This window comes from Morchella importuna, assembly GCF_003444635.1.
Source record: "Morchella importuna strain M04M26 chromosome Unknown Morimp01GS044, whole genome shotgun sequence".
Classification (NCBI taxonomy): Eukaryota; Fungi; Ascomycota; class Pezizomycetes; order Pezizales; family Morchellaceae; genus Morchella; species Morchella importuna.
In genome coordinates this window covers 147,935-171,542 of record NW_025763441.1, presented here as the reverse complement: position 1 = coordinate 171,542, position 23,608 = coordinate 147,935, and the positions used below count along the sequence as shown (strand labels likewise).

General features: G+C 50.4%; 7 protein-coding genes across 7 annotated transcripts; all 7 read left to right on the top strand.

The window, feature by feature from the left end:
* Positions 1 to 1,463: 1,463 nt before the first annotated feature.
* On the top strand, positions 1,464 to 3,098 carry LAJ45_10306 (uncharacterized protein; the record flags this gene model as incomplete). The annotated part of the gene is made up of 5 exons (XM_046119833.1): positions 1,464 to 1,474; positions 1,538 to 2,537; positions 2,618 to 2,697; positions 2,987 to 2,996; positions 3,063 to 3,098. 5 exons carry the CDS (start codon positions 1,464 to 1,466, stop codon positions 3,096 to 3,098), a joined length of 1,137 nt encoding a protein of 378 aa, XP_045966970.1.
* Positions 3,099 to 8,676: 5,578 nt separating this feature from the next.
* LAJ45_10305 (uncharacterized protein) lies at positions 8,677 to 10,006 on the top strand (the record flags this gene model as incomplete). The annotated part of the gene is made up of 3 exons (XM_046119832.1): positions 8,677 to 8,697; positions 9,129 to 9,653; positions 9,791 to 10,006. 3 exons carry the CDS (start codon positions 8,677 to 8,679, stop codon positions 10,004 to 10,006), a joined length of 762 nt encoding a protein of 253 aa, XP_045966969.1.
* A 5,407-nt stretch (positions 10,007 to 15,413) lies between these two features.
* Positions 15,414 to 15,913, top strand: LAJ45_10304 (uncharacterized protein; the record flags this gene model as incomplete). Its single annotated transcript, XM_046119831.1, has 2 exons — positions 15,414 to 15,424; positions 15,484 to 15,913. 2 exons carry the CDS (start codon positions 15,414 to 15,416, stop codon positions 15,911 to 15,913), a joined length of 441 nt encoding a protein of 146 aa, XP_045966968.1.
* A 107-nt stretch (positions 15,914 to 16,020) lies between these two features.
* LAJ45_10303 (uncharacterized protein) lies at positions 16,021 to 16,377 on the top strand (the record flags this gene model as incomplete). Its single annotated transcript, XM_046119830.1, has 1 exon — positions 16,021 to 16,377. The coding sequence occupies one exon, from the start codon at positions 16,021 to 16,023 to the stop codon at positions 16,375 to 16,377; it is 357 nt and encodes a 118-aa protein (XP_045966967.1).
* A 1,875-nt stretch (positions 16,378 to 18,252) lies between these two features.
* On the top strand, positions 18,253 to 19,101 carry LAJ45_10302 (uncharacterized protein; the record flags this gene model as incomplete). The annotated part of the gene is made up of 3 exons (XM_046119829.1): positions 18,253 to 18,263; positions 18,322 to 18,356; positions 18,521 to 19,101. The coding sequence occupies 3 exons, from the start codon at positions 18,253 to 18,255 to the stop codon at positions 19,099 to 19,101; spliced, it is 627 nt and encodes a 208-aa protein (XP_045966966.1).
* An 887-nt stretch (positions 19,102 to 19,988) lies between these two features.
* On the top strand, positions 19,989 to 20,990 carry LAJ45_10301 (uncharacterized protein; the record flags this gene model as incomplete). The annotated part of the gene is made up of 2 exons (XM_046119828.1): positions 19,989 to 20,149; positions 20,213 to 20,990. 2 exons carry the CDS (start codon positions 19,989 to 19,991, stop codon positions 20,988 to 20,990), a joined length of 939 nt encoding a protein of 312 aa, XP_045966965.1.
* A 562-nt stretch (positions 20,991 to 21,552) lies between these two features.
* Positions 21,553 to 22,403, top strand: LAJ45_10300 (uncharacterized protein; the record flags this gene model as incomplete). The annotated part of the gene is made up of 2 exons (XM_046119827.1): positions 21,553 to 21,563; positions 21,620 to 22,403. 2 exons carry the CDS (start codon positions 21,553 to 21,555, stop codon positions 22,401 to 22,403), a joined length of 795 nt encoding a protein of 264 aa, XP_045966964.1.
* Positions 22,404 to 23,608: the final 1,205 nt, after the last annotated feature.

Here is a 23,608-nt window from a genome sequence, read left to right as displayed (position 1 = left end):
AACGGAGAGGTCGAAGGTGAAGGCCATGATGGCGAGGAGTGGGAGGATGAAGATAAATGTGGAGAATGAGAGGCTGAAGTGGGAGATGGAGCAGAAGAATGCACAGATCGAGCGGATAAAAATGAAGACGGAGGCGGAAAAGACTGCGAAAGCAGCTGAGAGTGCTGTGACGGAGAAAGAGAGGCTGAAGACGGAGACAGAGCGGATTATGGCTGAGCCGGACAGTATGTATGTGGAGCCGAGGATGGTCGGCAGGACGCTGAAAATTCCGGAAAGGGGAAGAGTTCGCTTTATGTGGAGTCGGGGGTGCTTAGTGCTGGAGTTGGTGGCTCCGCGGGGCGGAATAGCAGGCTTTATATGAGGCCAAGGGTAGTAGGCAGTGGGGTTGGGGGTCCGAGGGGCGAAAGAGCCAGCTTTATGTAGAGCCGGAGGTGGTCGCTGAGGAGGTTGAGAAGTGGGCAGGGGTGTAGAAGGCCGCCGAGGAGAGACGGGGCCCGAGAACTGCAGCAGTTATTGAAGAAATGGGTTTATTTATGTGCTCGAGCCGCAATTGAGACAACGAAGATACTTTGGCGCGCGTCGGGAATGAGCCGACTCACGGGAGCTTTTCAAGCGTAATATGTGGTGTTCTATTAAACTTGCTTTTAAATAAAGAAAATGTCCTTTAAATACGAAAAAAGGCTGTAAACTAGTAGTAGCAACTGTGGCGGTATGCTTGACCTCTTCAGCCACGCAACCGCTGGACCGTGTGCTGGCGCGGTTTTACACCAAGCCTCACCCACCACGACCCTGGTATGATTTCTACACTGACATCTTACATTTTAACACTCATTTTTTGAATCCGATGGTTTACTTTACAGAGAAAAAAAAGAAAAGAAAAAAACACCTATTCCGCCACCAACTACCATCCACGAAGGAGAACACCACCTACTCTCACCCACCGCAGTAATTCTTCCCAAAAGACAGTTACACAGACGTCGAAGTTGCCTTTACAGAGTGTACGAGGGAAAATTAGGAGGCGTTTTCAAGACAAATGACCAGAACAGGTAAGTTCAATATCGATTTGATTGTCCGCTCAGACGAATTACTACAGTATTACCTTTTGTGGTAGGAACTGCGGGTTTGGGTTTCAGGGTCAGGGTTTGGTGGGTCCGTCACCTACTTGTCTCGGAGGTATTGCGGCCTGCATACAAACCGGGCTTGGTCTCTCGGTACCTAGTCAACAAAAAACATAACCAGCATCTCCTGCGGGCGAGTAAACATCACTTTCCATAACAGCGTGAAAAGGTGAATACAGCTGCATACCCATCCCATCCGCGTCTGACTCACCAACAATACCGCGAATAACGTTGCAACCGCCCCACCCCGGGCGCGTAATTTAGGCATCCAGCCAACCCAGGTAGATAACCTTCCATCCCAACCTCCAGGCTTCCATCTCCTCCGATCCGCACACAATAATCAAAATGGCACTCGCGTACGTATCCCCCCCCCTCCCCGTCATCTCCCCGTACTGCATGCACTAACCCCCCACCACCAGCTCCGAGATCCTCACAGTCCTCGACAGGAATACCGAGACGCTAAATCGCCTCATCTCCTCGGGCCAGAACGTGCACTGCCCGACGGCACAGCGACAGTTCGTCGCGACAGCCGAAGCCGCTTCGCGGCTCGCAGAGACGGAGCGGCTCAAGGCGGAGGCGATGATGGTGCGGATGCAGAAGATGAAGATCGATGCTGAGACGGAGAGGCTTAAGGCAGAGACGGAGCGGATGAATGCGGAGAACAAAAGGTTGCAAGTGGAGGCGGAGGCGGATGCGGAGAGGTTCAAGGCAGAAACAGAGCGGATAAAGGTGGGGACTGATGCGGGGGAGGAGAGGTTCAAGGCAGAAACAGAGCGGATGAAGGTGGAGGCGGAGGCGGAGGCGGAGAAGGTGCGGACAGAGGCTGAGCGGGCTGTGGCGGAGACGGAGAGGTTGAAGGCGGAGGCGATGGTGATGAAGAGTGAGAGGATGAGGATTCGCGCGGAGATGGAGAGGCGGGAGGCAGAAGCGGAGCGGATGAGAGCGGAGGAGAGGAGGTTGATTGAGGAGGAGAAGGCCCAGAATGTACTGAAAGAGGCTGGGAGGGTGGAGAACAAGCAAGTGAAGGTGGAGGAGGAGAGGGTGGGGCAGAAAGATCTTTCCGGGTCAGCGCGGGAGACCCAGACAATATTCTTCTGGGACAGGCTGAAGGCAGACCCGGAGGCGGAGCGGATGAGGTTTGAGAAAGAGAGGCTTAGGTCCGTGACACAGCGGCAGAAGGCGGAGGCGGAGACGGGGCAGGAGAGGGTTGAGGCCGAGACGGTGGGTGGAAAGGATCTGTCCAGGTCTACGCGGGGAGCGGGGCCGTTGTTCTTTTGGGGCGGGCTGGAGGCGGAGCGCGTTCAGATGGAGGGGGGAAAGGTTGGCAAGGTGGTTCAGAAGGAGGTGCCACTAGACGGGGGGGACGAACGGAGAGAGAGGATCGTGAGACAGGGTAGAGACCGGGGGGGAAAGGGTGAGGTAGCGCGTGGGGTAGTGCGGGGCGGAGGGCGAGAGTCGGCCCGTGGGGTGGATTGGTCATAATGAGGGCGGTGATTCAGCCGAAGCTAAGGGCGGAGACAGCGAGGCAGAAGGTGGAGGCAGAGAAAGTTGGCCAGGAGAGGCGGGGGCTTGGGGACCGGTAAGATCAGGGGTTGAGAAAGTATGTTTATGGGTGAGCCGTAAGGGGAGTAATGGAGATACCTAGGCTGCCGCGGAGGGCATGAGATCGTTCACAGGGGGCTCTTGCGAAAGTGATAGGTTACGGGAAATGGGGGTTGGTGATATTGAGCTCGATCGGTGACGGTCTTTTTGGCGGAATAGTTTTTGTTTATCGTAGTCACCTTTTTTTTTAATGAGATTTGCGCGTAGAACGTATGTAAAGGTGGAGCTAGAGATATCGTGCCCTAACGGGCCAAGTAAGAGTACAGTCCACCCGAGGTGAGAAGAAAGTGGTGCTCTGACCCATTCACCTGTCTCTCCTCATCCACTGATATCGGCATATAGATTGACCTAGTTGACCGCCAGCATTGGGTAGCGTGACCGGTTCATCAGTAGGTAGCAGCAACTAAATGGGCACTAGTCCATAGACGAACAGCACTTGTCCAGGAACGATTTCCATGGCGGTCGTCTCCTAGGAATGCTCCCTCATGGACTGGATGGTTCTTGAAATGGAGGCGTTCGTTGTTGGCTACCCCGCTGGAGAACACATGTATATATATACAGATGCCAGTCGTGGGCGTCAGGCGCGGCGTCGCAACGCCCCCCGAACCATCACGGGTGCCAGCACAGCAACCACAATTGATCCTTTGGAGAGCTGAATTTTTGTATAGTTGTTAAATAGTAGATAAATAACAATAATTTGACATATAATATCTTGTATACCAACCCGCCGTGAAAAGGTTGTGGAAATCTGGTTGCGCCTGACGCTCACGACTGGCATCGTACTGTACAGCCGCGTTTGAAAAGTCTTGGCACCCTTTCGCATATGGGTCTCAAGGCCGTAATATAATGAAATAGATATATAGAGAAAACGGGAATGATACATGTCGATACAGGTTGAATAAGAGAGTTTTACCACTTTGAGTGACCGCCTTGTACAGAAATTATAGTTGCAATGCGTTCAGGCATAGTATCTATCAATCTATCCATAGCCTCTTGATCCATTGTTCCCCATTCCTCCTGCATCGCCCCTCATAGCTGGTCTGCACTATGAGGTTTTCTCTCTTTGTTTGTAAATCTTTTCCGGAGTTTAGCTTTGAAAATATGCCAGACATTCTCAATAGGATTTAGGTCCGGAGAGTTTGCTGGGGTATGCATTTTGTTGATACCGTAGGTATTGTTGAGAGTAATGTTTAATGGCCCAAAATGATATGGTCCTTTGTCTTCTACCACTTTGATCTCTTCGATAGGTTGATCTAGTGATTGTAGAAATGGTATCAGGTATGGCTCGCATATTTCTTTGGCATATTGACTCCCATTCAAGCCTAGTCTATCCTTTTTTGTGACTCTTTCATCTGGACCACATCGTCGAATTCGAACAAGTGGGGACCGTTTCCCATGGGTATATGCTGCCCAACAGCCGACTGAAATCCGTCCTGATTTAAAGCTGGCAGCTAAATTCTGGCCCAATAATTCTTAACCAGGCTTAACTCTGACTTTCCGACCTGGCTGATATGCAATGTAGTCAAATGTTGCTTCATCCAACCAAACGACCTTTCTCCATTTTGCTTTCGCCCAAGCTTTCCGTAGCTTACACCACTCTAATCTCTTTCTCTGTTGGTCTTTGCGGAACCAGGGTTTCTTTCTTGGAACAATTAACTTAAAACCCAGCTCTTTGATAACTTTATTAACTGTTGAGCGGCCAACGTCCAGATCAGGTCGGACCAATCTAGTCAGTTGGTTGAGAGATGGTCGAGGATTATCAAGGGTAATTGAATTGACTAGGCTCCGAACTTCTTTTGTAATTTTTGAAGGTCTACCGGTTCTGGGCGCATCAAGAACATGACCCCGCTTTTTGTATATCTTAACAACATTTCTTACTGTGGAAGGATTTATGCCGATCTGCTTCGCAATCCTCTTGTATCCGAGGCCATAGTCAGTGAGAGCTGCTATATCTCTATTGCGGTTGCTTCTATCATTGACCCGGGTGTGCAGGGGCGCCATAGTTTTTCACAAGCTAACGGGGTCGCGCGGGCGCAATAAGGGAGGGTGCCAAGTCTTTTCAAATGCGGCTGTACATATTCTGATGGTTCTGTCTCAACATTAGTGAACTCCAGCGATTGATAGACGTTGAACTTTGAATTAACATTGTCATCATCTTTCCAAAGACATGATATATGGTGATTGCTTCAGTTCAGTTCGTTAGAGGCCCAAAATCTGATCCATCCGGCGATAGAATGCCAAAATACATCTTACGCGAAGGCGGCCCTCATGCCACAACTGGAGGCAAGCGACGACGTGTGATCATATACTAACTACTTCACTCAACGAATAAAGAAGATTTAGGTATTTCACCCGGTGGGCAAGCGGCACAGGGAGTCAAGGTTTCCAATGGTTGGAACCGGTTGCAATATAAGAGAAAACTGCACCGACCACCAAACCAAGTAGCCCAAGCTGTACCAACTGTACCAACTGCCTATCTTGACAGTTTGAACCGGTTTCACTGCTTAAACTGGGGTTTCATGTCTTGGCATACTCAACATGATAACAGTCCCAAAAATAGCTATACATCTTCTTAAATAAAGTGTTCGAGCTCGAGAATTTGGGTGTTAGAGCTCAGGAACTAGGGTGTTCGAGTTCATGATCATGAGTTATATGAACCGTTTAAATCATCGGTATAACCGGTTTCGCTGTTGGGTAATGAATACTGTAACTCTGGGAAGAGGCGGGGAATGTGAGTTTGTTCTGAGATGCTCGTTGGGGGAGTTTGGTCCAGCCGGACTTGCACTGGCGGGGGAGTAAGGGTTCTCACTTTCAGTTGTGGTAATATTGCTGGCTGTGTTGATGATGCTGGTGTTGCCATTGGTGGTGTTGGTGAGAGCGATGGTAACGATGGAGGTACTTTGCTTTCACCCTAGGTTTCCATATCTTTGTCACTTTCAGACTCGCTATGGTCTGGGAGTATTCTATCTTCATCGTGCGTGTCATAGTCGTCTTCGCTATTTTCGTTGCTGTAGGGGGGGTATTTCTTTCAATTTCTGCTTGAGTTTTTGGTCGGGTATCTTCTGGTATCCTCGGGGGAGGGTACTGTCGTAGTCTTGATACAAGCTAATGAACTTGCCGAATGAGTTTATGATTCTTCTTCGCTATGCTGCTGACACCCCGGTTCAGTCTGGTGATCTCTTCAGCCTGCTGTTGATACAGGCTTGCTCCATCAGCCATGAGTTTGTGTATGCTCGTTGCTCCTTTCTCTCTCCAGTTTGATGACGTTTGTGTTCGTTGTTGTTGATACCTCATTCTTGAGGCCAAAGAGATAAAGAAATAGTAGTCTCTGATTAAATGAGAACTAGAAGAGGGGTATTTTCCGCTGATTGGAGTAGAGTTATACAGGCGGTTTGAAAGGTTTATGCAAACCCTGTTCGTGAATGGTGAAATCGAGCGTCCTATGTTGCCTATTAACGTGTTTCACCGTGAACATGATCGGATCCGGGAAGGTGATTCAGATTTGTAAGCCCCTTCATGGAATGCATGAGGATACAGCGGAGTCATAGTATAGAAAGGCAACGATCCAGCGGAGTGATACTTTACCACGTCAAAGAATCAATTCCACTTTACTATAGCCCACTAGCAAAAATCCAGTTCCGCTCCCACAGAAACCCCAGCACAAGCCACCATTAAAGATTATAGGAGCGGCAAATTAAAAAATATCAAAGATGCCGCTACCGCCCATGAGATTACCTACAGAAGGTTCAGAAACCGTCTTGCCGGCAAGGGGCACAAGGGAGAAGCTCATGTATATCAGCAACTGCTCACTCCTATTGATGAAGAGGAAATTGTCAAGTGGATTCTTCGACTATATGATTGGGGATTTCCGACTCGGATGAAAAATGTGAAAGACATGGCAACTCATGTTGTTGGACGCAACGGGGTTAAAAGTCCCGCTCTAGGGGCCAATTGGACGAGCAGATTTATTACTAGGCATCTCGAACTAGAGTCCAAATTTGATGTAAGACTAGAAAAACAGCGGGGTTTGCCAACAATGCACAAATCATTCGAGTATTCTTTCAGAACGTATGAGACCGATTGTAGAATTCTTATTAAAACTGACACTCTGTATCAGCTGTTGAAGGTAGTGAAAACACATCGAACCATTCTAGGCGACACTAATAACATAGACAACAAGGGATTTCTTATGGGAAAACCAGCGGCCGTTAAAGTCATATGCAAGCAGGGAAATAAGGGGAATTTCAAAATACAAGATGGTCTACGAGAATTAATTACTGTACTAGAGACAGTATCAGCTATGGGTCGAGTATTACCTCCTATGATTGGCTACAAAGATGTTGCACAATATCAAGGTTAGCACGCATTGGTCAAAGAGGGAGTGAAAGCATTTTTTAGCTATTCGAGTACTGGCTGGACCAAGAGAGAGATAGGACTGGGTTATTTGCTGTAGGATTTTGATGCTAGTATAAAAGAGCTGTAACCATACCCAAAATCTTACATAATATAAGATAATACTCAATAGAGCAGCTGGACATACTAGGTTACTAATAATGGATGGTCATACATCACACGTTGCATGAGAAAGCTTTGATTATTGCCTTAACAATGATATCATTTCCCTTTACCTACCCACCTATTCGACACACCTCCTATAGCTGCTTAATGTAGGTCTCTTTGGCCCACTGCAGCGGAATTATTCAACTATATTAGATGATTGGTTAGAAGGTCATGGGTACGGGATATACAAGGGAGCATTTTACCCGTATGTGAAATCAGTCCTATTGTCAACCTAGGTATGATTGTGTTATAGATTGTTAGTAAAGGCTTGGGAAAGGACCTATACAGTCAGTAATATCAAAAGCGCATTTGAAGCAACTGGAATTTACCCATACAACCCCAGACGGGTTTTTGACAGCTCCAAGCTCGGCGTCGAGACAACCAAAGCCCGCCCCGCATCATTGACCTCACCCAGAACCCCTACAAATGGGAAGAGTATATGGGGTCATACAAAGCGTACCATGGTTCTATTTCAAAATACCCCCTCAATTCATAGGAGGGGAATGGTGGAGTAACTGGTAAAAGCCGCTGCAGTTGAAAGTACAGAAAATGTCATTATGAGAGCGGAGATTACAAAGCTTAGGGAGAAGGAATTTAGTATGAAGGAGTGAGAAAAGGTAAAAAGAAAAAGAGTATTAACAAAACCACTTGTAGTATTAGTAGATCTAGTAGTTCAGTTGCGAAAAGAACATGAAGAAAAAGAAATATTGTTAGAGGCAGAGAAACAGCGGACAGTAGAGCGGAAGAAGACAAAAGAGTATGATTTAGATAGCGCCACAGATGCTTTAGAGCTCTTTACTGTAGGGGGGAAGGGTTTGGCAGCGGTCCGGTCATCAAGGGTTTTGAAAAAACGTATATAATTCCTTATATTGAGTGGCCGCGAAGTCTTGTCAAGAGGCCTCAAACGGCAGCGAGGGAGTCTTCGAATGTGATATCACTTTCCCAGTGCCGATCATGTTCACGGTGAAACACATTAGTATCCAGCACGAACACGTTGCCTACCTCAGGATGAGTTAAGACCTTACAAGGTTGATGGAGTAAGTTCGGGGCGAGTGGCAGGCTAATGAATATTCTTCCTTTTGCCGGTTCGGACCCCACTGATCTTTAATAGTGACAGGGGCGGCCCAGTGGTCAACACCGTCCCATTGGTTAATAGAGTATCCCAGTCAAAAACATCGGTGGGTGGAAAGCGTTCGCGAGGAGGTCAGAACTGGGATACATTGTGGATTAGCGCGCGGCTACGTAGCTGAACCCGGCGGGTCGTGTGGGTGACCTGCATAAAACCCAGGCTGTGTTTCGGTAGCTAATCAAAGAACAGGCAATAAAAAACAAATTCTATCTTTAAAACCTCCAGCAGAATCTATCAAGTAAAGATCACGGCCCTATATCGCCAGAAATGGTGCATGGAAGCAATCACGTACGTATCCCGGCTGCATCCGAAGCGCCAGGCATCCATCCAACCAACCACAGGTATATAAGCTCGCATCACAACCTACACTTCCAAGCTTCACGCGCCTCCTCCACTCACGCAGAATACAAAAAATGACACTCCCGTACGTATCCCCTCTTCACCATTGATCGCTCGGCTGACCCCCCCTCCCCCCCCACCAGCTCCGAGATCCTCACACTGCTCAGCGAAACCACCCACACGCTGAACCAACTCCCAGCACTTCTGCCCGAGGAGCACTGCACCCTGGTGCTGCAGCAGCTCACGGCAACGGTTCAGGTAGCGGCGAAGCTCGCGGAGGTCGCGCATGTGCAGGCCATAACTGCACAGGGCGGAGGAGCAGAAAAAGGCAGGGGTGATACGGAAGGGCTTAGGCCCGGGACGGGGGGAGTGGGGCGCAGAAGCTGAAGGCGGAGGCGGAGAAGGTGGGGAAAGAGGTGGAGAAGGTGGGGAAAGAGGCTTGGGCGGTGGTGGCCCGGACCGAGAAGTTTAAGACTCAGGCGGCGGTGGTGGTGGTAAAGGATCTCGCAGAGTCGGCGCGGGAGACGAAGAGGATATCCCCGCAGGGGGGAGCGGAGAGGGTGAACGCAGAGACAGTGGGAATGATGGCAGAGGAAAGGAAGGTCGGTAAGGTAGTTGAGAAGGTGGTGCAGATGAGGGAGGGAGAAAGGGGCAAAACCGTGGGTCCTAAGGCAAGGAGGGCGGAGGTTCAGCCGGGAACGAAGGCGGAGAAGGTTCAAGCCTGGATAAAAGCAGATGCTCAGGCGAGGACCACAGCGAAAGATGTTCAGATGATGCTGAATGCACATCTGAGGGAGACGGCGGAGGCAGAGAAGGCCGACGAGGAGAGGCGGCAATTCCCGAAACAGCAGAAGCAGGCGGCGGAGGACTGTTTTTCCGGTCAAGGTACATCAGTTCTAGAGAAAGTATGTAGGAGAAGTAAAGTAATTGTTCGTGTTGATTGTGCTAGCTAAGGGGGAATGCCCCGTATTTATACTAATGGAAGGTAGTACAAAAGAGATGCAATGAGTCATGGACGTGTGAGTAATAGAATGACTAATAGGAAAGTGAGTCATGCGCCGATGACAAATACTATAATGAAATGATGAGAATCTTCCAGAACTATGAAACGTGCCGAGCGCCCTATTTCAAGAAGTTCTACAGGCGTTATGCAGCCGGCCGCGGAGGAGGGAATGCGACTGTTCAAAGTGGATCTTTTGGGAATGGTAGGGTACGGGGGAGTGGGGTTGGTGGTATTTCGTTCAAGAACGGTGTTTAGGCGTGGTGTCTTTTGGTTATGGTAGCCAGCTATTTTAATGAGACATCGGCGTAGAGGGTTTCCGAGGTGTAGTTAGAGATATGGTGCTGTGCTGTCCGGTCCAGGGTTCATCGTACCTAACAGAACATACGAATCGGGAGCCCTATCGATCAGGGAACTGTTATATTGTATTGACTTTGGGGTAGCGCCCTACTTGTAAGGAAACGCTACACCCAGAAGTCAGGGTACTCAAGGCTCGAGCCACCTTGGCTGGTGTCAAACATTAGAACCAATATCAAGTTCAGTTTAGAGAAAGTATGTAGGAGAAGTAAAGTAATTTATCGTGTTATTGTTCTAGCTAGAGGGGGGAATGCCCCGTATTTATACTAATGAAAGGTAGTACAAAAGAAATATAATGAGTCATGGACGTGTGGGTAATAGAATGACTAATAGGAAAGTGAGTCATACGCCGATGACAAATACTATAATGAAATGATGAGAATCTTCCAGAACTATGAAATGTGCCGAGCGCCCTGTTTCAAGACTTCCCCTCGTGAGCCACAGTGAATAGTAGAAGAAAATAAAACATGTTTGCCTTTATCCAATCCCTTTGTAAGTAAATCCGCCACGTTCTCGTTCGTAGAAATATATTCCAGTTCAAATAATTCATCCTCAAACCGTTCCCGAACAAAATGGAAATGTACGTCAATGTGTTTAGACCTTTTATGAAAGACAGGATTTTTAACCAAAGAGAGGGAGCCGTTGTTGTCGCCTCGTAAAATAAAAGAGAGATTCGGTTTTCGTTCCAGCTCGTGGATTGCATTCCTTAACCAGATCAGTTGTCGACTGGTGTCTGAGAGGGCCATGTATTCCGCTTCAGTTGTAGAAGTGGCGACGGATCGTTGCTTATAAGAGCGCCAGGAGATGAGAGCTTCCCCTAGCATGAAGCAGTGGCCGGTGAATGAGCGGCGATCGTCGATGTCGGAGGCATAGCTTGCATCACTATAGCCTATTAGTGCAGTTGGTGGCGTTTTGGCGTAGAAGAGTGACCAATCGAGGGTACCCTTGAGGTAGCGAAGGACGCGATGGACTGCAGCTAGATGTGCCTTGGTGGGACAGGAGGAAAATTGCGAGAGCATGGTGACGGTGTAAGCGAGGTCGGGTCTAGTGCCGATTACTGCATACATGAGTGAACCGATTATCGACTGATAAATTGTTGGATCGTCGATTTTCTCAGTTTCCGTTCCTTTTTGGAGGTGGACGTTGTTGTCGATGGGTGTTGCCACAGGTCTGGATTCGTTGAAGCCGTATTTGATAAGTACACGCTTGAGATAGGCTTCTTGTGATAGGATGATGCCAGTCTTAGTGTGGATCAGGTGGATTCCGAGTGCCCAGTTGGCTGTGCCAGTTTCCGTCATTTCGAATTCAGAGTGGAGGAGGAGGCTGACGCGGTTTTTGCGTTCAGCGGACCAATAGAAGATGAGGATGTCGTCCACGTATATTGCGATGACAACTTCCCCTGTTTTGTGTATAAAGACACAAGGGTCGAAATCTGCTTTTCTGAATCCTATTTTGATTAGCGCTTTTGAGAGGCGGGCATACCATTCCCTTGAGGATTGTTTGAGGCCGTAGATGCATTTGATTAGTTTGCATGCTTTGCCGGGAGTAGGATAGCCTGGAGGAGATTTCATGTAGATTTCTTCCTTAAGTTCGCCGTATAGAAATGCGCTTGTGACGTCCATCTGATCGCATTGGCCACCGGTTTGAAGGCAGCGAGCGAGGAGTAGTCTGATGGATTCGTATCGGGTGACGGGGGCATAGGTTTGATCGAAATCTTGACCAGGGACCTGTGAGAAACCTTTTGCGACTAGTCGGGCTTTGTACCGTATGGGGTTGCCATCGGGCCCGAGTTTAATTTTGTATACCCATTTGCAGTCGACCAGTTTGCGGTGATCCGGTGTGTTGACCAGATTCCATGTGTTATTCCTTGCGAGTGAGTCGAGTTCAACTTTCATAGCATTCTGCCATTTTTCGGAGTCCGGACTGTTGATCGCTTGGTGATAGTTTGTTGGTTCTGTTAGGGTGGTGTCATGCTGGATGTTGTGTCCGTATCTGACCGGAGCTTTCCGTTCCCTTGCTGGGTTACGTCTCGGTTGATCAGTATCTGTTTCATTATCATCATGCGGGGTACATTCAGTGGCGGGCCTCGTATAGCCGGCCCCCACTATACTTGCGTGGTCTTCCGAATCAGTGTCGGAGAAATGTTCCATGGTTTCGCGCATTATCTGTTGGTTGATCATGTCGTCGTCACTTGGGTCGTCGTCGTATGTTCTATGTTGTTTTGGTGTTGACGGACGTGAGAGTGGTTCTTGTTTGATCTCGATTTGTTTTGGTTTAGGGGGTGTGTCGGTTTTTGTTTTGACTTCGATTTCTTCCCCTACGGATGTACCTTTAAACCTAAAATGACGAGAGAGAACTACTTTCCTTTGTGATGGTATGTAGACGCGACAGATTTTTTCAGACTCTCCGTATCCGCAGAATTGTCCCGTTATTGCCCTTGCGTCCAGTTTTGTTCCTGCTGGTCGTGCTTCGACGGGTATGTGTATGAACATTGTTTCACCGAAGGATCGGAGGTGCCCAATAAAGGGTTTCTTGCCGGTAAGTGCTTCGTATGGTGTCATATTCGGGAGTGACTTATGCGGGAGGCGGTTTTTGACGTTTACCATGGTGTTGATCGCTTCTGCCCATAGATTTTTTGGGAGGTTGTGGTCGAGCAAGGCGGATCGTGCCATTGTTGCTATAGTCCTGTTAAAGCGTTCTGCTGTTCCATTTGATTCGTGAGAGTAAGGTACAGTGAATTCATGCTTTATGCCTTTGAAGGCAAAGAATTGTTGAAGGTCATTGGAGATGTACTCGCCACCGTTGTCGCTTCGAAACCGTTTAACCGTTTTGTCCAATTGATTTTCCATGTATGCGATATATCGTTCCGTGGCAGCTGCTGCATCTGACTTCTTTTTAAGGAAGTAGAGGTGAGCGTACCTAGAGTAATCGTCGATGAAGGTGATATAGTAACTAAAACCGCCCAGAGAAGGAGTCGAGAACTTGCCGCTCAGATCTGAGTGTATTAGTTCCAGTGGTTGTTTGGATTGTGGTTCGGTGAGGGGAGCGAGGTGAGACTTGGTTGATTTGGCGAGTTCACATGTGTTGCATGTTTCCATGTGACCAGATGTGGGGAGAGACTTGGGGTCGGCGACCATGGTGCGAAGCCGTGAGAGCGAGGAAGCGGGGAGATGTCCGAGCCGTTGGTGCCAGTCATAGAAGCTGGTGGCGGCAGAGAGGTGTGCGCAGGGTTCCTTGGTTTCGAAAATGTAAAGACCAGTACTATTTGCGTTAGCGATCCCGATGATTTCCTTGCTGTTTGGTTTGTAGATGGTAAAGCCGTCTTCCGTCCCAGTTGTGGTGAATCCCTTTTTAGCGATGCAAGACCAAGACATCAGGTTGGTGTTGCCTAATTCGGGGATCAAGAATACATTCTGCAGAGTGATCAGGCCATGTGATCCGTTGATGGTGACGTTGCCAATTCCGGTTATCTGGAGTTTGCGACCTCCTCCAACGGTAACTGTTCCAGTGTGGGGAGTTGAGTCGGTAACCAGCGTTCCGGTCATGTGGTTGGTTGCACCAGGGTCGAAGATCCATGCCTTGTTGTCGGTGGTGGAAGGTCCTGCAATGAAACCAAAGTAGTCTTCCATGGTAATATCCGAGGTGTCATCTGAGAAGTTGGTGAGGTCGAAGTCAACCGGCATTGTAAATACATCAGTTTCTTCGAGTGCGGGTAGCCCAGAAAGATCGGGGATCCAAGAGAGGTCAAGTTTTGTGTGAAATGCAGTACCAGACGCGACGTTGAGATTGCCAGATGCAGCGGACTTCTCCTTGTCTCTGAAAGCTTTGAGTTTCCGGCAATTTTTGTGCGTGTGGCCTTTTGCATATTCTCCATTCTTGGTGCACCAGGTGCATGTGATGTCCCGATTTCCTGTTTCGTTGTTGCGTGGCCTCCTGACTCTGTTGTTGTTTCCGTGTCCTGGGTTTCCTCGCCTGATTGTGTAGGCTTCTCCAGCCGCCTGTCCATCGTTGTTGCGCCGTGAGTCCAGATCCAACAGTTTTTCGTAAACGTCATCGAAAGTGACGTTGGGCTTGGTTTGTAGGTTGTCTACGACTGATTCGAGGGATTCGTGCCGGAGTGAGAAGAGTAGGAAGGATGCCTTCGCTTCTGAGACAGATGCGAGTTGGTGAAGGTGGTAACCGAGTGGGTCTTTGGTCTTGTCCGTAGAGTTACTAGTTCTAGTGAGGAGGGATGACCAAAGAGTGTTAAACTGGGTTAGATGTTCCTTGATGCCCTTGTCGGGTGTGTACTGTAGGGTTACGACATTAGCGAGGAGCGAGTGGAGGGATGCGACGGTTTTCCGATCGAATCTGTCCTCGAGTTGAGTCCAGAGGTGATGTGCGGTGTTGGCTGGTGTCAGCGTGAGAATAACTTCGAATTCGATGTTAGATTGGAGGAATACGACCGCGAGGTTATCCTTCTTGTCCCAATCGCTGATTTCTTCGGCATTGTCGGAGGTTTCTTCTTCGTCTTCATCAGCCTCGGCTGCGCTTCCTGTTGCTTGTGGTGCCGTTGTAGGTACAGTAGTGGTGATGGTTGTCAACACGGGACGCTTACTCGAACCATTGACCAAGTTCCACAGATCGTGAACTTTCAACATTCGGGTAGCAAGGTCCCTCCATACAGTGTAATGGCCTTGACCATCCAGCTTGCATGGGAGTGCGGGAATTTTGATGCTCCTCTCAGACATGATTGAAAGTGAAACGAGAAAGTGTACTTTGTGGTAAAAATGGTGAAGAGTGTATAAGCGTGAGTGGTCTCCGGGCTCATAACCTAGAGAAAGTATGTAGGAGAAGTAAAGTAATTTATCGTGTTATTGTTCTAGCTAGAGGGGGGAATGCCCCGTATTTATACTAATGAAAGGTAGTACAAAAGAAATATAATGAGTCATGGACGTGTGGGTAATAGAATGACTAATAGGAAAGTGAGTCATACGCCGATGACAAATACTATAATGAAATGATGAGAATCTTCCAGAACTATGAAATGTGCCGAGCGCCCTGTTTCAAGACAGTTGAGGTCAGTTCAGTTGGAGATGTAATTCAGTTCAGTTCGGTATGGTATGACCTCCGAATACAACCGGTTTCAACCGTTGGGATCACTGCAGTCCTCGGTGGGTATCTTGCCCGCTTAGTCAGCCACTCACCGCGGCTAAAGTTCGAATCATGAAGCAACCCCCGCCCGAAATCTAGGCCTCCAACAACCAAGCACTCACAACCTCCAAGCTTAAACTCCGCCACACCGCACCGGGCCACCGGAGGACCAAAAATGACGCTCGCGTATGTCCCCACCCCGCCTCCCCCCTCATCACCTTACAGTGCACTCACCCCCGCACCAGCAAAGACATCCTTACACTACTCGACCGGACCACCCAAGCCCTAGAGCGCCTTCTGTCCTCCGACCAACCCGCAGAGCGCTGTACACCAGTACTGCGACAGCTCGCCGCCACGGCAGAAGCCGCGTTGCGGGTGGCAGAGACGGAGCGGCTAAAGGCGGAGACGATGATGGTGCGAAGTGAGAAGATGAAGACAGATGCTGAGACGGGGAGGCTGAATGCGGAGACCAAGCGGTTGAAGGTGGGAGCGGAGACCGAGCAGTTGGTAGTTGAGACAAAGAAGGCCGGTAACGGGGCTGCGAAGGCGCTGGCAGAGGCAGAGAAGCTTCAGGCGGAGGCGATGATGGCAAGGAGCGAGAAGCTTAGGATCGATGCGGAGACGAATCAGCTCAATGCGGAGACGGAGAGGATGAAGGCGGAGGGGAAGTGCTAAAGGTGGAGGCAGAGGCCGTGGCGGAATGAGCCAAGAAGGAGGTTGAGAGGTTGGTGGCGGAGATGGAGAAGGTGAAGGCGCACACAAGGGTGATGATCTGTGACAGCATGAAGCTTGATGCCCAAACTGAGAGGTTAAAGGTGGAGATAGAGTGGAAGAGGGCGGAGACGGAGGCGATGGAGGCCCGAAAAGTGGCTGAGAGGGCGGTGGCAGACGTACAGCATCTACCCGGGTGGGCGCAAGAGTCGCAGGCGATATATTTTCGGGAGAATGTCAAGGCAAAGAAGGTGAGGATGAGGGCGGAGACGGACAGTATGTATGCCGAGCCGGCGGTGGACAGCGAGAGCGGTGGCAGGAAGACAGAGCGGGGAGGGAAGAAGGCGGGGGAGGACGTCGAGGAGATGCGGAGGCTCGACATGTTGAGACGGCGGTGGCTTCGTCAATGGCCGCGGCCGTATCAATGATAATTGATGGGGATGTTTAGACAAGCGCGGAGGCAGTGAGACGATTCGCGGGGTTTTTGCAGAGTAATTTGTGGTGCTTGGATAGTAAACTCGTCTGGTTATTTCAAAACACAGAAAATGACGCTTTAATACTAAAAGGGTTGTGAACTAACGGTAAGAACTGTGGACGTTCCGCCCTGTCCGCTAACCCTTCCCAGCCCAAGGGTGTCAATGGGCCAGGCCTGTCCCCGCCCATGCTATCAAAATCACGTCCTGGCGCAAGCTAAATAGCCCGGGCTTACATGAATAGGGGTGTTCGTCCATATGAACTAGTTTACATCTGCTTGATTTATTATGTTCGTGGCCTAGAGGTGGGTAAGATTGCAAATGTGCGGTAGTTTTCCCTGCCGCTTAGGGTAACGAATGTATGAATGTCTGTGAACCCTCCTTCGAACCGCCAATAATGTATGAGCACCTTGAAGCCCGGGCCTGCCTATTTAACCCGGGCCAAATATTGACCTCCACCCGACCTGGCCCATCAAATAAAACCTATGGCCCGGGCTGCCCCGTTCAACCCACGGCCCGTTGACGCCCCCGTGGACCCAGCCATCAACCTTTTGGCTGGGTCAACCCATTGATCAATGGGATGATATTGACCACTGGGCCCTCAGCCACCGATAATACAATGTTCCTTAACCAGTGAGACACCGTTCGCTAACCCGTCTAACCATACCTGAAGTATGGGCTGGCCCAACAGTACTCCGCTGCCACTTCCATTGAATAGTCTTAACATACCACGTTCTAGAACACCGGATTGACACAAAGGCAGAAATGGCGGCATGGAATGTATGATATTTGTACTTTCACTTGTTAGATTGATAAATATCTCCTTGTGTTTGAAGGATCACTCCGATCTAAGCCCCGGGAGGTCCATATTAGATGGGTCCCATTGGAAGCTTAGTCTCCGATGGCTAAAAGACTGCATATGAATCTCAATCATGTATATTCACCTAATATATCTAGCTAATAGGTTTCCAGTTGAGAATGCCTTGTAGCCGTCCCAGTGATCAATGTTAACCCTGGGGCTCCACTGGCCAATACTGTCTCATCCACCGATTGCCTATCCCAGTGGTCAAGATTGGGTGAAAGGGACGTACCAGCCATGAATATTGGTGGGCGGGGCGTGTTGACCAGGAGGTCAGAGCAGCTTCCATATCACAATCCAGAACAGATATCACAGTTCAGAGGCTGACAAGAGTGTCCGACGACATTTGTCGCGAAGATAATGCTCCAGACCGTACTAGCGAGCAGCTCGCATGCTCCTGAGTAGGAGATGGTGACGGGATTGAGGGGATAGTGTGGGGATGCGTTTTTGGCGGAATGATTCTTTCCTTTTCCTTTCTTTCTTTTTTTTTTGCGCGAACCGAAACCTTGTGTTCGAGCAGTGAGTAGTAAAGAAAATCTGATTGTAGAAACCATACAAAGGTTATCTTGGTTTAGGGCTTGTTTTAAAACCCCGTGCCAAACCACGGTTCAGCGGTTGCGGCCGAACGAACCGGCCACTCATCCCTACCTCTCTCTTAGCATGGCCTGCGTAAAAACGGAGCTTTGACTCCGTAGGCAACCTAATAAAAAAAGAGAAAAAAAATACAATATCTCCTCCATTGCACGCGAGAACAACCGATGTCGCAACGCTCACGAACATGAACAGCGCGAAAACGTGCACATGGGGCCCATCTCGTCCGTAGCTGAAGTACCGCGGAATTTAGGCATCCAACCCAACCGCAGGTAGATATGTAGATAACCTTGCACGACAATCCACACCATGCCTTCAACCTCCCAGCTTCAACCTCCACCCACCACTCCTCCCACGTTGTACAAAGCCCCCATAGAACCATGACACTAGCGTAGGCACCCTCCCCCCCCCAAACCAACCTCCCACAACCGCCGCTAACCCCCCTCCAGGTGCAAGACCGCCGACCTCCTCACCCTCGCCACCCGTGCACTAAGCCATGTCCTGTCCGGCCAGCACGCCCTGCACTGCGCCGACGAGCGCAAGTCCGCCCTGGCGCAACTTAACGCGATAGTACAGGCCGCGGGAAAGCTCGCTGACGTTGCGCATGTGGAGGCGCTGGGCCACAATTCGGGGCGGGATTTGTCTCAGACGGGGGAGGTGATGACGGAGATGGAGAAGGTGAAAAGCGTGGGGAGGGGCAGGGGGTCAACGGTGGAACGGAGAAGGCTAGCGAGGAGGTTGCGAGGTTGGTGGCGGAGACGGGGAGGCTACACGCCGAGGCGGAGAAGGTCGCGAGGGAGACGGAGAGGGCGGTAGCGGAGACTGAGCGGCTGAAGGCGCAGGCGATGCTGGCGCGGAGTGAGAAGCTGACGACTAATGCGGCGACCGAGAGGAGGAAGGCAGAGCCCGAACGGGTGACGGCGGGGACGGAGTGGGTGAAGGTGGAGGTGGAGACGGTCGGCAGGGGGGTTGCGAAGGAGGTACAGGTCCAGGAGGGGGAAACGCCGAAGACCGGGGGTTATATGGCGAGGATGGAGGCAAAGATTGAGGCAACGCCGCGGAGCATGGATTATTACAAGGCGATGCGGAACGAGGAGGATGAGCGGAGGATGGCGGACCATGCGCGAAAGTGGGTGGAGATTGCCCGGATGAATTTGGAGAGAGAGCGGAAGAAGGCGGAAAACACCGGTGAGGAGACGGCAGAAAGTCATCAGGAAACAGGAGAATGAGGTGGTGAGAAATTAAATAGCTCTATGGATGAGTGGTAGGAGAGATAATGGAGATAGGTATGTAGGCGGGCGCAGAGGGAATGGGACGATTCACAGGCTGTCTCCAGGAGTAATATGTGGTATTTTTCTAGTAAACCTGCTTGCTTGTTTCCAAACACAGAAAATGACCATTAACTACTAAATTGTGAACCCGTTCGTGACCCACTAAACCCTAGCCCTGAACCAGTACCAACAGCTCCTACCGCAAACTCTTCCTGTCTAATGCCCTTATTCCATGCAACCTTCCTCCTACCACAAATAGCAATAGGGGAGTTGGTGGTCTTGTGTTCGCCGGCTTTTTTTATTGGCACAATATGGCTCAAGCCACGATGGGTAGGTGTGTAAACCCCGGCGTTTGCAGCCAATCAAGGTATAGAAAAATTGGGATATCCGCTCCCATGATGATACTAGCGCCTAGCCTAACGGTAGAATTTCCTTGTAATTCCTATACAAAAAAGGATTCCTCTGAAGTTGACACGCCCTCCTCTATGCCTTCTTGCCTCCATGCCTTCTTGCGCCATAGTTTTAGCAGCCGGCGTAGAGCAGGAACATGCAGGTACACAACTCGGCTGTTACAGCGCCGATCACACGCCACCCCCGCGCGTAATTAAGGCCTCCAACCAACCAAGCGACAACCCACCCTTCCAACCTCCACTCACAACCTCCAAGGTTCAATCCCCAAGCTCCAACCTCCACTCTCCTCCACACCGCACAGCACCCCCAAAACGCCAACAATGCCAACCCTCGCGTACATATGCCCCCCAACCCCACTATCGCCCTAGCCTATACGATACTCACCACACCAATACATCTCCGACATCCTCGGCCTTCTCGCCCGCACCACCGCCATGCTCCAGCACCTACCCTCGTCTTCGCCGCCCACGGCCCGCAGCATGCTAGCTCGTCGTAACGACCGAAGCCGCGGCGAAGCCCGCCAAGACAGAGAGGCTGAAGGGCGAGGCGATACGATCGATGCGGAGACGGCGCGGATGGATGTGCAGGGGGAGAGGTTCGGGGGTTAAGCATAAGCATTTTGCGGGGTCGGTGGGGAAGAGGGATCCTTTTGGGCCAGGCTGAAGGTAGAGATGGAGGGGATGATTACGGTGGAGACAGAGCAGGCGGCGAAAGACACCGCGATGGCGCTGGCGGAGACGGAGAGGTTGAAGGCGGGGCTGGCGATGGAGAGAAGTGAAAAGAGCAGGAATGATGCCGAGACGGCGAGCGTTAAGGCAGAGGCGGAGCCAACGAAGGTGGAGACAGAGAAGTTCGTGAAAGCGTTTATGGCGTCAGTACCCGAAGCGAAATCACCGGAGCTTGAGGCTCATTGGGCGTGGGCGATGGCGGAGCAGGGGCGGAGGAAGAAGGAGGCGTTGATTGGGCGGACACAGGTGGAGGGGGAGACTGTGTGGGGTGGGAAGGACGATGCCGCGTCGGCGCGGGAGACGAAGCGGAAATACTTCAAGAAGGAAGCGGGGAATCTGGCGGTTAAGATGGAGGGGATTAGGGCAGAGACAGAGCGGCAGAAGGCGGAGACGGAGATGGTGGATTTAACGGATGGTGCTGGATCGGCGCGGGAGTCACAGGGGATATCTTGGGAGCGGCTGGGGGGAGAGACGGTCGGGATGATGGCGGAGATGGAGAGAATGACTGGGGATACGGGAGTGGTCGACAAGAAGATTAAAAGCTGGGTGCGGGTGCAGGAGGGTGGGAGTGCGAAGACCGGGGAGGATAAGGCGAGGACGGATGTGGAGGTGGAGCGGAAGAAGAAGGAGGCGAAGAAGGCCTTCGAGGAGAGGCCCAAAATCAAGAACTGGAAGAGTGAGATTTTGACAAAATGGCTTTATGGATGAGCCGTGATACGGATAATGGAGATAGATCTACGGGTGGAGGCAATGAGATGATTCACGCGGTTTTTCCGGGAGTGATATGGGGTGGTCGACAAGTAAATTTGCGTGCTTATTTCTATATCCCTAAAAACAGAAGATGACCCCTTAAAGATGTCAGCGTAGAACTATCCAAAGGTTGTTGTTGTTCAGGCCTGGTGTAAAAAATCGTGCCAAAAAGATGGTTCAGCGGTTGCGTGACTGAACCGTGTCAAGCATAGTTCCTTGTCACGGTACCTAATTAAAAAAAAAAAAAAGAAAGATAACCTTCACCACCTCTAACTGGAGCATAGCCTATCGTGTAAGGATCACGACACCGAACAAGGTGAAACTACGCAAATAAAGATTTCAATACATCCTACCCGCTGCTGAAGCATTAATCCTACAGCAAGAGACATTGCAAGCGCCACCCCCACCCGTGGCGCGTAATTTAGGCATCGACGCAACCACAAGTAGAGCTGATAAGCTTCTTGCATTGCCAGCTACACACTCAAGCTCCAACCTCCTGCCCTCCCACAGAATGTCAAAAATGACCCTCCCGTACGTATCCCCCGCTTCCCATTTCCGCCCCCCAATTAGACTCACCCCAACCCCAGCTCCGAGATCCTCGCGCTGCTCAGCCACACCACCCACACACTAAACCACCTCACGACGCTTCTACCGATGGAGCACTGCACTATGGCGCTGCGACAACTCGTCGCAACGGCCGAAGCCGCAGCGAAGCTCGCGGAGGTCGCGCATGTGCAGGCGGTGACGGCACATGGCGGAGGAGGAACAGCAACGGGCGGGGGTGGTGGTACGGAAAGGCTAAGGGCCGAGGCGGAAAGGGTAAAGAACGAGACGGAGCGGCTGAAGGCGGAGGCTGAGAAGGTGGGGAAGGAGGCTGAGAGGGCGGTGGCGGAGACGGAGCGGCTGAAGGCGCAGGCGATGATGGTGAGGAGTGAGAAGATGAGGATTGATTCGGAGAGGGAGAGGTTGAAGGCGGAGGAAGTGAGGGTGAAGGGGGAGAGAGAGCGGGGGAAGCCGGGGAGGGAGATGGTGTCGGGAAAGGATCTCGCCGGGTCGGTACGGGAGGAGCGGGCGATCTCTCCCTTGGACCGTACGGAGCCAGAGAGTGTGCCAGAAGTAGAGATGGACGGGCCGGAGGTGGAGATGGTGCTAGAGGTTGAAACACCGAAGGTCAGAAATCACAAAACAACACGCAAAGCGAGAGCCAAGACGGGTAAGACGGCGCAGGAAATGCAGGCCGAGATGAGGGCAATCATTCTAACAAAGCTGAAGGAGGAGGAAGAGCGGAAGAAACTGGAGGCGGAGAGACTCGACGAGGAGAGGCAGAAACTCGAGAAACGGCATATTGAGGCGTTCAGAAAATGGCTTTAGGGAATGAGCCTTAACAGTGACAATGGAGATACTTGGGAAGCAGGAGGAATGAGACGGTTCATAGAGTTCTCTTCGGAAAGTGATCGGGTACCGGGGATTGTGATTGGTGGTATTTTGTCCGGCGGACGTTGTTTTGGCGGAAGATTTTTCGTTGTCAACCAGCTGTTTTCAGTCTTCATTGTAATCTAAGAGAACAGAACGCCGCAGAGCGTGCACGTATCCTCTACCGGAGCCCCCGGATGCTTTCTACGCCGATGTATCATTTAACATTAATTTCTAAAAGGGAAAGAGTAGAATGAAGCGAGGATGGTTGATTGGCAGTCTAGGAGATCTAGTCTAGTGATATAGTCTAGATCTAGAGCGACACGGTGTTTTCGTTTTACTGTCTGACAAGGTGGGCCAACCTATCAGATTGACGCAAGACAGGACAACAGGTTGAGTATTAATTAACCAAAAAAGAAAGAAAAAAAAAGAACAACAAGTTGAGTAGACCCACTAGCCGCGGCCAGCGTAACAACGCGGAAACATATATGTGCCTTGGCATCATGGATAAATGAGTAGATAGGACGCTGTCAAGGTTGCGTGAAGGGTGGCTTCCCACTTATCCCTGATACTGAAGTACTTCTGCAGTAGGTATCAAGGAACGCAAAATACACGCCCTCGTGCGCAATTGGAATTGGAGTAGAAGCCAAAAATACCGCGAAACTTTGCAGCTGCATTTTCAGGCCTGTCGCGGCTGAATCACTAATCATAAAGCGGAAACCGTTTCAACCCGCGCGCCTAATCTAGGTTTCAAATAAAGCTCCTGAACCACAACCTTCTCTTACAACCTTGAACTTCAATATTCAGGCTTGCTTCCCACAGCACAAATGACCCTAAACCCCACCGTCCGTACCGCAAGTCAGAAATACCGGAGAGGACACTCCCATACGTACCCTCTTCCACACTCTACACTCCTGCACCCACCTCCCAGGCATCTCCCACCACAAGTTCACAACCACAACTAACCGACTCCCAGATGCCAAACGGCCAACCATCTCACCGTAGCCACCAATGAATCCATTAGCTTAAACCGGTTCGTATGTGAAGAAGAACTGTATTACTTTCACCATTACCATTTAGTTGAAAGCCCAAACCGTACCAACTGCATGCCCCGGATTCCTGTATGGTTTGTACTGCATACACCATGGTGCAAATACTGAGCT